Here is a 13131-nt window from a genome sequence, read left to right as displayed (position 1 = left end):
AGGCTACTACGCCGCCACTATACTTCGGATGAAGGCGCCCCTCCTGCCAACAAGCGAGTACTTGAACACTTTGAACTCCAAGCTTTGGTAGGTCGCCAAGGCGGCACTGATGATGTCGAACTCGCTCTTACCGCTCCCCGTCGCCCGCTCTTCCTGTTGGAAGTACCCTGGAACTTACCGATTGCCTCGTTGCGTCTGAAGATGCAATTGCGCACCATACTCTCATTGCGATAAATGGTTCCCTTCGGTCGGGTTTCATTGTAAAGACGAGTGATGCGCCACCAATACGTATCCCCGGTTTGGTTCGTGCCAACGTCCGGATCTTCGGAGACTGCCAAGTAAGCTTTGAACATCGCCATCATCTCACCCGGAGTGTACGGAGTCGGGTGCCACGAGTAGGAGGAGTGGGAGTAGGAATAGAAGTAGGAGTAGGAGTAGAGTTGTTGCTCCCTCCCGATCCGGGTTCGGGTGCCCACCCGAACCCGCAGGCATTTTGGTCGTCCACCGGGTAAGGGCGGTAGCCACCGGCAACTTGCGAACCTTGGGTTTGAGGAGGGGCCATAAATTGCGTTTCTGGACTAGGGAATGAGTCAGAGTTGAACCAATCGTGGTTCCAACCGCGATTGCCGGAGGGGTGATCGCCGGAGCCGGACATTGTGTAGTGTGGTGGGAATTTAGATGAGAGAATATGAGAAAAAAGATGAGAGAATGTAGATGATAGAATAGATGAGAATGTGATTTTTTTTTTTTGTTGAAGTTGGGGTATTTATAGATGAAAATGTGAATTTTGAGGAAAAAAAATTGAAAAATAAATTAAAAGTGGGTAGAAAACGGATATAATTTTTTGGGAAGTGGGAAAATATATATTTTTTATTTAAAAATGTTTTTTTAAATTAATTTCGATTTTAAAAAAAAAATTGAATATGCCAACGGCTAAGCCATTGACCAATCAGAGAGTGCCACGTAAGGATGCTCAGCAGCACGCATACGCTCAAATCCGAAGGATCACCTTGAGCAGGGAGGTCACTTCTAGTTAAGGAATCGATTGTCTCTTCGTTTGCCCACTCAAGCTGAATTGACACCTTCGTATCCAAAAAGAAACGAACCAACTAGACCAAATCCGATAAGATCTACTTTATCATCCAAATTAGAAATATCATCGACTTATTCGATTCGAATATTATTCCTTTGTTACACCGAATATTATTCCTTTGTTACACCAATGCTCACGCAACGTAAGAAACCGGGATACTGTGCAAATTCATATAAAGTATTGTACTTAAATTTATGCCCTACCCAGTAAAATTTCGTATAACATGGACAATCATTAGTTTCTAATTCAGCCATACCATTTGAAATATATATAAAAAAAAAAAATCTAACTCAGCTATACCAATCAAGAAAGAGAACTGAAAAGGTAAGGACAAATAAAAAGAGCAAAAGAAATGTTCTGCTACTGCTATTCCTTTGGATGGCTTGCGACAGCTCTTTATTACCAAGCACCACATTATTTGTAGCCTCAACTGCCTGTTTAATCCAAAAACAAAAGGAATAATAAAGTTCAGTCATATTTAATGGGACGGAGGGAGTAGTAAACAAGTGTTCTAAGACTTTTTTATGGATGTGAACCAAGCAAAAAGTTATAAACGAGCTATATCATGAATTACAATTTCCACATGAAAACATAGAGATTGTAAATCAGCTGGGAGAAGTGGATGAAGTTCAATTTACCTGCTCATACAGAAATTCTATCTGTTGGGCCTGTTGCAAAACATGAGTAGACATGAGGTGGTTCAGTGCAGACATTTCCACCATCTTTGTCTCTGTATCTTGAACAGCGTCTAACATGGTAGCTAACTCTACCTGCATCAATATTACACAAACTCGGGAAATCTAATTAGAGAAACTATGGCTTGACTAGCTTATGCCACAAATACAGAAGCTTCTACTAGTGACCAGTCGATTACCTGAAGAGCGTGTGTTTCGTCATCTATGTATTGTTGCTGGAATCTAATTGGCTGTGCTTGAGCATCATCTGTCTGCCTGATTCCTGTATTGCTTACTTTCCTGGAGTCAATGTTACCAGAAGTTGAGCTCTCTGCAACAGTAGGGCCTTTCGGCTTGAGTTTTCTTCTTGGTGTCACCCGATTGATGGCGTCTCGAAAGCGTACAGCTCGAAGCTGATCAAATTGGGATGTTACTGAGTGAAGCTTTTCACTTAAGATTAATACCTGCAATTACAAAAAATAACTTTGCTAAGCAAAAAGTCATATTGAGAAATGATAATATACTTCAGTTTTTATATTAGTAGTAGTACATAAATATGAGTCTATGTGCTTCGTAGAGATGCTAAAACTATAAAAGTTTTTTTACCTTAGGTTGCCACAGCATTACTAACATATCAATGGTTATGGCACAATATTCTGTACTCATAGACAAATGAATTTGACACTACAATCTCAGATTGAGGACCACCACAACTGATAACAAAAGCAAGGTCATCTTTTGTTTCATGTAAAAAACATTAAAAGAGACAAAAACATAGTGCTACGTATTATTGAACAGCTCGAGTGAATAACCAGAGAAATCTAAACAATAACCACAGCTGCAACTATAAAACAAGGAGAAAGCATTATGATTGATATCAAAAAATGCAGATATACAAGCCATACCACTCCATGTTTGTGAGCTATGGTATCTGCATTTGAACTGTCACTCCTTATACCAAGCCATCCCTTTGAAATGGCTTCCTCGTTATTTATGCTATTCTTGAGAACATCTATTTGCTCTTTGCACGCTTTGATGAAAACTGTAACCTGCAAAATGTAGATTTTGTCAAGATGATGTAGGTAATGACATAAAATTTGCCTGTATGGAGCAGAAAACCTCTTATTCAGATAAACTAAACAGAGCATTTTAAATATAGTCTGCTAGTTCCAAGATCATAAGGTCCCAAAATAATTAAGATTAAAATGGCAGCACAGAGCAACGATAAGGGGTTGGGTATTTCGAGAGGATAGGAAAAGTTAGACATGTTGTACATCGGATATTCAGCTACACAATTAGAGAATCTAATCCAATTTAAATTTGACAAGAAACTGCTCATGCGACAGTAAACACATGAGAAATACGAATAAAGTATGTACCAGACACGGATCCATTAAGGATCACGAAGAAAGGACACAAGATGTTAGATTGCTACTTAGCATATGCAGTATGTACAGTTGAAATGAAACAAACATAAAATTACCCTGAAGAATAATATGGAAGATATACATTGGTAGCATATTTGTGTAGCTATGCTAAACGACCAAGCCAATACATTATCCATGAAAATATGAGAAAATCAATATTAGCAACATATGGCAGTTTAGCCTTTTCAAGAATGCAATTGTTATCTATGATGGATTGATGGTAATAGATAACCCAATATTAATTTATTTTCCAGCTCCCAACCATAAAGAAAGCATGAACTTAAGTAGATTACACTTTATGGCCTGACCTCTGGCTTGACCTTCAAAAAAGTACTCCTACCTTTAACCCAATCTCCAAAGCTGGCAGGGGAGTGAATTTCCAGTGCCGGAATGCTAAATTTTTGGATTTGGAACACCAAAAATGATCAGACATGGCCAAATCTAGAAACCCAATCCATAGCTTTTGGGACTCTGGCGTGCCAAGGCAGCAGTACGGTACTGAAAATTCAATCCCATGCGTTTTTGGAGATCCGGTGAATGGTTGGGTTTTGTTGCAGTATTTGAAGGTAGAGCCATTTTAAAAACCGGGCCAAAATCCCAAAGGTCATAAATAATCCTAAACTTTTAAAACACAAAACCTTAACAATCATTCTATAAGGAAAAATTAGTCCCCAAAATGCAAAGCCAAAGGGAGCTCTAGACAGAAAACTAACATCATGTAGACAGGCCAAATGTTATAAGTAACTTATAAGAAATCTTAAACTTAAATACAAACCCTTAACAATAATTCTTGAAGGAAAAAGAACAGTCTAATAAAGCTAGGGAATAAATGTATCTCACCTCATGCTCGATGCTATCTCTCTCTTTTTCAGTAATTCGGTGTACATCTACATAATCCTTTTTATGCTTCGAGAGGAACTGCTCTAATGCTCTAATACTTTCAAGCTGGCAAAAAACGATCGCACATCAACTCAAAAAAGTTTATACATCCTTGTAAAACATGCCAGTATCACCAACACTAAATTCAACAATCTTCCCAGCTATGTGACACAAATGTACCGTTTTTAGTGCAGCTTTGGTGAACAGTGACCTTTCCAAAGATTTATGCATAATAAAAGATGCCATTATCGCTGCAATTTTGGCCTGCCAAAAGAATTGACAAAGTAAGAGAAACATAGAGCAACCATCCAAAAGAAAGAGACTCAACTGTAGGAATAAAAAAATCTACAACAATCTGATAAACCATGATGAAATAAAAATTAACAAAACCTCATCATATTCCAAATTTAGTGCTGCTCGGCGCGCAGCATCCTTAAAATCCTCAGTTCTATCTCTGGCTTTTGCCATGCCTTCAACTCCTATTTAGCGGGAGCGGAGTGGCCGTCTGATTTGGGGGAAATCTGCAATTAGATTTCACAATCAATATCAACAAATTAAACTAATCAAAAGAATAATTGGGGAAAAACTAGGAAAAAACATAACGATTCTAAGTCACTTAAATGTAAAGCACACTGACATGATAAGCATCTATGATAGATTGATAATCAACCCAACAAAAAATCCAAATCTTTGAAAATTATTGATAAAACCGCAATCGAGTTTGTGATTTCTCAACAGATAGCAATCTACACAGCAGAATAGCTTATACAGACACGAGCAACCAGAACCTTTCCAAATCGGAATCGCACTTCTAGAGAGAACGATCTGGGCAGAGACCTAAAGTTCAAAGCTAAAAACACTAATATGACATTTCCATCCTTATTTCTTCGTGAACAAATGAAATTTAAAGTTCATTAGAAGAATTGAGGTTCGATTGTTTTTTTTGAAAAAAAAAAAGGCCTTTAACTTAGAGCATCCACGATGTATTGTTTTTTATAATTTAGTATTATCTAATTTTTTTATTTACAATGTCTAAACTGACATGTTTATTCAGCCGGTTCCGATTCTAATCGGATCAGTTGACCAATTAACCGGTTTTAAATTTTCATAAATCTTAGAATCGGAATTGAAACCGACCTGTTCCGGTTTGGAACCGGCCGGTTAAGAATCGATCGATTTCGGTTCATAACCGGAATCGATTTGTAATATTTAATCCAAATTTATTTGAATAAAGATTTAAATGATTCAATATTTATCATCTAATAACTAAAACTGCAATAAATTAAATACCTGAAAATTCGAAAAACCTCACAACAATACAAACCGACATGACGACAATATTTATCATTCAATACATAAAATTTCAATAAATTAAACACTAAAAGAAACGTACTCCAGTAATCTAGCATCTAGAAATATAACAATTATTATCTCAAAATTCAATAAACACATACCTAAAAAATCCAATACCTAGAATATTCATTAAATCGGTATTTAAACAAAACAAATTAATATCTGAAATACTATTCATTAAATCAGCATGAGTCGGAGACCGCGGCATATATGGATGACGTGGGGTGAAAGAATGAAAGTTATGGGAGGATGATAATTAGGGTTAAATTTTAATTTAGGTAATTATTTATTATTATATTAAAATAATATCTGAAATTTAAATAATAACAGTATTTGATTAAGATTATCTATATATTAAAATATAAAATAAAATTGAAATCAGAATGCAAACCGGTTCCTGGTTAAGAACTTGTCGGTTCCGATTAGAACCAGAACCAATATTTTTCAAAAAACAAGAACCGGAACTGATTTTCAGTTCCCGGTTTCTCAATTAACCGGCCGATTCCGATTCCGATTCTGGTTAACTGAGAAACGGAGAACCGATTAAGCACCCCTATGTAAACATTAAAAAGATATATATATTAAAGTTGAAATGAAAAATAGATAATTGATAGGGCGGACACTAGGATGAAACCATTGCAGAAAGAAGGGGCAGACTAAGAAATGATGATGTGACAACCACTAGAGCGGAGACTAGGGTATCCATTGTGGATGCTTTTACTAATTTGTGCATTTAGTTTAGGAAAGTAATTTAATCTCCAATTATTAAATCTATATCATGCGTCAATAATAAAAAAAATATATACAAAATCAATATAAATATGTTCTTATGCATAGCAACTACCTTGGCTGCTCGAGAAGAATACTCCCAACAACGGTCGGACGGAGTCGTCAAGGTCTTTCGGCACTATAAGTGTGCATCGTCCCTCTGACAGCTCGCGACTGACAAAAGTTCTGACATGTTCGACGAGTACTTGCACATCGCCGAGTTCATTAGTCGCGAATCCTTAAAATGATTTTGTAAGGACATTTGCAAGGCATTCGATGCAAAATACCTTAGGCCACTCACAACCCACGACTTCCAACAATTGATTTGTCTTCACAAAGCATGTCACGGGTTCCCCGATATGCTCGGCATTATTGTATGCACTAGCAGTGGAAAAATTATCCAACGGCATGGAGGGGGCATATACCAGCGGCCACAAAGGCTCTCGTTTGACAATAGTGCTATGAGCAGTCTACGACTACAACCTAGTGTATCTGGATTCAATAATGACAAAAATATGTTCAGTCTGAACAGGAGAATTTCGCTAAAACGGTGTCTGTTCTCACTACAATGCAAGAAAAAGTGCTTGCAAAGTTTTTGTTAGTGAATGTTATACGAGCAACATTGTGCTCACCATTTGTGATGGAGTTGAAAGAGCACTTCCACTGATTTTCTTTTGTAGTGAAACACGATCATTAATAGAAACAAGTTACATCATAGACCTATCCTCAACTCTCCATCATCATCATCATCAAGACACCAACTAATCAATCTGGAAACATTTGTGGACGATTTGGCCGATTAATGAAGTATTCATTGGGCAACACAGTTTCTGAAATATTTCTCATTTCACGTCTCAAAAAAGTTTATCCAATATCAGGACATATAATAAAAAGATGTATGTAAGAATATTTTAGTAATCCTTAGCGTGTCATTGTTACATCTCCATTGTAACTCGTTATCATCTTGGACCTCTTGCCATTGTTGGACACATAAATTTCTGGCTGACAAGTACTTGAAACATATCAAGTTAAGCACTAAGGGAACACATCTTTCTCGCTAGTGGGCGATGGAAATCGAACTATGGAGCCACTAACTTAGTGCACACAGTTTCAGAAACTAATTTAAATACGCACGAGAACTTCGATCCAAGACTCTAGTCAACAAGAAACAGACTTACAAAAAATGTACTTATTGATCGGCAACATAATGTAGTTTTAGCAAAATTCATAGAAATACAATGGCTTATATAATTATTCATCTTAAACTTTAATACTAAATGATCTTGGTCCATAAAATCCTTCCTCCAATGACCAATACCATATTCACAAATCAAGGAATAGAAAAGGTACGGATAGCTAATTCCCACAACAAAATTCTAATCAATCGAACCCTTTAATTCTCACACACACACACACACACACGGAGACAGGCTGGGTTTGGGTTTTACACATGACTCGAAACCAATGTAATGAATGACAAATTCCTAGTCACATCTCTACGCCTCAATTATATTCTTGTGCATCAGAGACCAGGGTAGTAAATTAGTATGAATAATTATATACATGTGTGACTGCATGTGAACTGTGAATAATAAGGGTATCAGCCTGTCTCAAAAAAACAAGCCTAAACATGTGGATATTGGCATCTGGCAATTTCATTTTTCACTTCAGGGGAAGGGTGCAAATGCAAATAAAACAGAAGCATTCACAATCTAAAATGACGAGGAAGACGGCCACATGTACTTTGCAGCCTCAAAATCTCTTGTGCAAATCCTTGATTACCAGTCAGCATCAGCCCATTTAGAACACGATTGAAGGTAAGCCTTCGTGGCATGAATCCTCGATCAACCATTTCTATCAACAGCTTCCCAGCAACCAATAAGTCATCAGACTTCTTCCGTACAAACATTGAGCCAATCAAGATATTGTATGTATCCAAATTAGGCAAACAAGACCCACCATTCATCTTGCCAAAAATCTCTAAAGCCTTCTCAAGTTTACCATCCTCACAACAATACCTAATGACAACATTATATGTTTGAATTGTCGGTTCACAATCATCTTTCATTTTATACATATACTCAATAGCCATATCAATTTTTTCAGCGTGGCACAATCCTCTGATGATTACATTGTAGGTAGTTGCACTTGGCACATAACCTTTCATTAACATATCCTCAAATACTACAATGGCCTTTTCAACAGAATCCTTCTTGCACAAAACTTGGATTAGGGCAGTATAAGTTGCGACTGAAGGTAGCACACCAGCTCCAATCATCTCATCAAATACTTTCCTTGACCTCTCAACCTCACCTGCCACACCAAACCCATGAATGACTGTTGTGTAGGTCACAACATCAATCTCAATTTTCCTTTTCTTCATTTGTAAGAAAAACTCCCATCCTTCCTTAATCTGCCCAGCTCTAAAATAACCTTTAAGGAGTATATTATATGTGGTCAATGTTGGTTCCACGCCCCTTTCAACCATCTCCTTCATAACTTCTAAGGCTCGTGGAGTTTGCTTCTTTAAACAAAACCCATTTGCGATAATATTGTAACTGACAACATCAGCTCTAAACCTTCCCCGGAATACTTTTAAAAGCCCATATGCCATCTCTGCCCGTTTCGACTTACACAATACATCAAGCAATGCATTAAATGACTTCAAATCTTGTTGGCAGCCATGTTCATGCATAGACAGAAATATCTTCACAGCCTTATCAGCCTTTCCAGCAGAGACATAGCGCTCCATCATGATAGCAAAGGTTTTAGGGGATGGGCCCAATCTCATGGATCTCATCTTGCATACAAGGGTCCACATGGTTTTGTAGTCTCGTATTCGTGCAGAGATGTCAATAGCATGGTCAAAAGCAATAGCTGAGTGTGTATAAGATGGGTGGTCTTCAACAAGTTTAAAGAATTGAAGGGCTTTAGGGCCATGGTTCCAGAGGCGTTTAAGAATTGCTTGGACTAAACCTGGAGTCCACGCAGAAACAGTGTTGATGCATTGGGCTAGTGACTCTGGATTGTTTGATTGGAGTAATAGATCAGTGATGGTGACAGGGTCTGGCAACAGGAATGGAAAGTTGCTGGACGGGGTATTCAGAGTTCTAATGTTATGGACTTTGGTAGCTATGTTGGGTAGGGCCATTATTTGGTTTGAAGTTAAAAGTCCATATACATTGGTTAAAAAGGGATTACCTGTCAACAATAACACTTCATGGTCAAGGATGAGTAAACAATGGTGGGGAAAGAGGAAATTTTTATTCGAAATAGTAGTAAATGAAATGACAATGAAAGAGAGAATAGAAATCATGAAAGGAAACAAGAGAAAAGGATAGAGTGCCAATATTTAAGTGAGAGAGAGGTGCACAAGGAAAACTGGAAAAGATACAAGTGAAGTGAAGTACAACTATAAAAGTAGTAAACCGCCCCAAAATGAATAATTAAGCACAACATAAAAATAGTGGTGAACTTCAATGGATGAAAATGTATTCAAACATAACTATCAGCCAAACAAAACAAATGCAAAGAAAATTAACATGTCTGGATTTTCTTCTGCAATCTTCCCTAACATAAACATTCAGTCTTGGGGCTTGCCCGTGGAATCGTGGACCAGCAAATTTATGCAAAAATGAGCTTCATGTATGGAGTACTTCATATAAAGAAAATCATTCCCAATCTAGTTGGAAAAGATAGGGCTCAAATATCAACTTTAAGCTAAACTGTAAATGAAATTATAGGCTGCCTCATTTCTTTTTCTCTTCTCCATTTCACAATTCAAGGATTTTCATTTTTCATGCTTTAAAGATTAATCTCAAACCAAAGAAAGCAATAGCATAACATCTCTTAGCCTACATGAAAGGAAATTTTCATTTTTTAAAACCAAAACAATCACAAAATCTGAACTTCCTTTCTATTTATTCCTAACACAAGCCTAAGAGATGATTTAACCACGAACAAGATCAATTCTTACTCAAAATTATTGAAACTAAAATTGGGGATAAACCCAGTTCTACAATTGAAGATGAAATTGAAGGCAATATGGATATAGGATAGTTGCTTACATAATTTGGGGGCACGACATGCATAGAGTTGCCGGAATCCGGCGACAACAAACTTGGAATCAAGTTCGGACAGCTGCTACAGAGAGAGAAGAGGCGCGGTATATGCTTACCTTCTACTGTCGGAGGATACGGGCCGGAATGGCGGAGGAGGCGGGGCGGCAGCGAGAGAGAGCGACTGAAAGAGTGGAGAGAGACGAAGTCAGAAAGTTTTAAAAATGTAAAAGAAAATAACAAAAATAATTCTAACAAATACTCCCTCCGTCCCATTAAAAATGCAACGTTTACTTTTGCGCACTTATTTTGAAAAAATTATAATAAATAACTTAAGTGGTAAAAAAATAAAGTAAGAGAGAGAATAATGTAGAGGAGAGTCTCCTTTATATTATTTTTTTATTTTATTTTAGTTTTTCTTCATTTTAACTATTTATTATTATTTTTTCAAAACATGTGTAAAAAAGCAAACGTTTCATTTCTAATGGGACAGAGGGAGTATAAATTAAAAAGTACTCGAACTATTTTTTAACAGGAAATGAACTTCATTCTTTTAATGAAAAGGAGTATTTTTTATAAGTGGATGCGACTAGTTTTATGAGAGAGGATAAAATTGGAAATAATCAGTAGAGGAGAGAGTATTATATGGAATAGTTGAGGGAGAAAATAATTAAACATTTTAATAATAAAAGAACGGAAATTACTTTCCGTTATGAAAAATGACATTTTGTATTATTTAACATTTTAATAATAAAAGAAGGGAAGATTATTTCCCGTTATGAAAAATGACATTTTGTATGGTAGTACACACTACAACGAAAATATAAACATTTAAAATGGAATGTAGAAGTATTGTCTATGAAAAATAGTCTTATTTTAATATTTTGTGATGTTTACAAAATATAATTTTCATTTTTAAAATTAAACATTTTCTCTCTTATACTCTAATATTTTTTTCTGCCCATATCTCTTACTTTACATATTTGAAATTTAAATACAAGTGCTGATCAATGAGACTATTTTTTATGGATGAATGAATTATTTAACATCCAATTAATGCACGGTGTATTAAATAATAATTTTATAATATGTGTAATAACTTTTATTAAGTCAATTTCCAATTTTGTGGGAAATTGTTGAATAACTAAATTCAAAACCAGCGTCCGCGTTGCTGTACATCCTGGAACGCCATTTTCACTGTGCTGAGAGTTGAGACCCCCATTGCCCATTCCATTCTTACAGCAGGCAGCAGCACACTGTCATAGAGTGTGATTCTTGAATATAGAATCCCAACTCAACTCGTATGGATTATCGTACCGACACTCTCTGGGCCCCACCTACCCTCCATCCAACAGCTCTCCCTCCTCCTCCCCCTCAAATCTAAATCCCCACCTTCCACTCAGATCCAAGCAACCTCCTCTCTACACACACTACACACACACTACCACTACCTTATCAGTTATCCCCCCAGATTCACAAACAAAGACTACATTTTTAATTTTGAAATTGAAATGGTGGAAGCCCAGTCATGGACGACTCGCAGGGGCAGCAACCCCCGCTTCGAGCCTCCCACCCCCGACCAAGTCGTCGACATCCCCACAACCCCCACCGCCGAGATCCGGCAGCAGCAATACCTGATCTCCCCCTCCGTCATCACCGCCTCCGCCGTGGCCGCCTGGTACCTCTCCAACATCGGCGTCCTCCTCCTCAACAAATACCTTCTCAGCTTCCACGGCTTCCGCTACCCCATCTTCCTGACCATGCTCCACATGCTCTCCTGCGCCGCCTACTCCCTCCTCGCCATCAAGTGGCTCCACCTGGTCCCCTTCCAGCACATCCACAGCCGCCGCCAGTTCCTCAAGATCCTCGCCCTCTCCGCCATCTTCTCCTTCTCCGTCGTCTGCGGCAACACCTCCCTCCGCTACCTCCCCGTCTCCTTCAACCAGGCCATCGGCGCCACCACCCCCTTCTTCACCGCCATCTTCGCCTTCCTCATCACCTGCCACAAAGAGTCCGCCGAGGTCTACCTCGCCCTCGTCCCCGTCGTCCTCGGCATCGTCCTCGCCAGCAACAGCGAGCCCCTCTTCCACCTCTTCGGCTTCCTCATGTGCGTCGGCTCCACCGCCGGCCGAGCCCTCAAATCAGTCGTCCAAGGCCTCCTCCTCACATCCGAAGGCGAGAAGCTCCACTCCATGAATCTACTCCTCTACATGGCCCCCATGGCCGCCGCGATTTTGCTGCCCTTCACATTGTACATAGAAGGGAATGTGCTCGCAATCACTGTACAGAAAGGGAGAGAAGACGGATTCATGGTGTTCCTCCTCATCGCCAATGCCACCGTCGCCTATTTAGTCAATTTGACCAATTTCTTGGTCACCAAATACACGAGCGCGCTGACGCTGCAGGTGCTGGGGAACGCGAAGGCGGCGGTGGCCGCCGTCGTGTCGGTGCTGATTTTTAGGAATCCGGTGACGGTGATGGGGATGATGGGGTTCGCAATCACGATAATGGGAGTGATTCTTTACAGCGAGGCAAGGAAGAGATCCAAAATTACAGCTCATTGACAGCTGTAAATTAGAGATGAGATTCATTATAATGGCATGCTTACTTTTTTCAATTCTTTTGGATTGATGATTTTTGTTTTGGAATTCATACATTAGATTGAATTAATCGTCATTGGGTTTGGTTATTTATTGCTGTTGTATAGGAAAAGAATTCCGTTTTTTTGCTCTGCTTTTTGTATACTGATTTTTAGTATAATGTAAATGGCGAGGGGCTAAGAGAATAAAGATGTCTCTTTTACTTTTCCCTTTGCTATCAATTTGTATCTTCTTTGCGCAAAATTATAATTCCACCGCATAAAGTCAGTCATTCCTTTA

General features: G+C 38.4%; 3 protein-coding genes across 6 annotated transcripts; 1 reads left to right on the top strand and 2 right to left on the bottom strand.

Annotated features, from left to right (window-relative positions):
• Nucleotides 1-1260: 1260 nt before the first annotated feature.
• Nucleotides 1261-5018, bottom strand: LOC125211655 (syntaxin-81-like). 3 transcript variants are annotated; one of them, XM_048111543.2, is made up of 8 exons: nucleotides 4862-5018; nucleotides 4464-4594; nucleotides 4254-4337; nucleotides 4035-4139; nucleotides 2673-2816; nucleotides 1968-2231; nucleotides 1732-1893; nucleotides 1261-1527 (listed from the first exon to the last, which is right to left on the bottom strand). In XM_048111543.2, the coding sequence occupies exons 2-8, from the start codon at nucleotides 4539-4541 to the stop codon at nucleotides 1384-1386; spliced, it is 981 nt and encodes a 326-aa protein (XP_047967500.1). In that variant the 5' UTR covers nucleotides 4542-4594; nucleotides 4862-5018; the 3' UTR covers nucleotides 1261-1383. The 3 variants fall into 3 exon arrangements, with proteins under 3 accessions (XP_047967500.1, XP_047967502.1, XP_047967501.1); XM_048111545.2 differs by having other exon boundaries at nucleotides 1732-1863; XM_048111544.2 differs by lacking the exon at nucleotides 4862-5018 and adding an exon at nucleotides 4711-4840.
• A 2536-nt stretch (nucleotides 5019-7554) lies between these two features.
• Nucleotides 7555-10466, bottom strand: OTP43 (Pentatricopeptide repeat (PPR) superfamily protein). 2 transcript variants are annotated; one of them, XM_048110221.2, is made up of 2 exons: nucleotides 10372-10466; nucleotides 7555-9395 (listed from the first exon to the last, which is right to left on the bottom strand). In XM_048110221.2, the coding sequence occupies exon 2, from the start codon at nucleotides 9343-9345 to the stop codon at nucleotides 7900-7902; it is 1446 nt and encodes a 481-aa protein (XP_047966178.1). In that variant the 5' UTR covers nucleotides 9346-9395; nucleotides 10372-10466; the 3' UTR covers nucleotides 7555-7899. The 2 variants fall into 2 exon arrangements, with proteins under 2 accessions (XP_047966178.1, XP_047966177.1); XM_048110220.2 differs by having other exon boundaries at nucleotides 10262-10464.
• Nucleotides 10467-11497: 1031 nt separating this feature from the next.
• On the top strand, nucleotides 11498-13131 carry LOC125216517 (Nucleotide-sugar transporter family protein). Its single transcript, XM_048118254.2, has one exon. It carries the CDS (start codon nucleotides 11764-11766, stop codon nucleotides 12814-12816), a length of 1053 nt encoding a protein of 350 aa, XP_047974211.1. The 5' UTR covers nucleotides 11498-11763; the 3' UTR covers nucleotides 12817-13131.

Source organism: Salvia hispanica, chromosome 3 (genome assembly GCF_029641045.1).
Source record: "Salvia hispanica isolate PSC_SH4W2 chromosome 3, Shi_PSC_v1, whole genome shotgun sequence".
In the NCBI taxonomy this organism is placed as follows: Eukaryota; Viridiplantae; Streptophyta; class Magnoliopsida; order Lamiales; family Lamiaceae; genus Salvia; species Salvia hispanica.
Note: the sequence above shows the minus strand (reverse complement) of the source record. Positions and strands in the feature narration are given on the sequence as shown.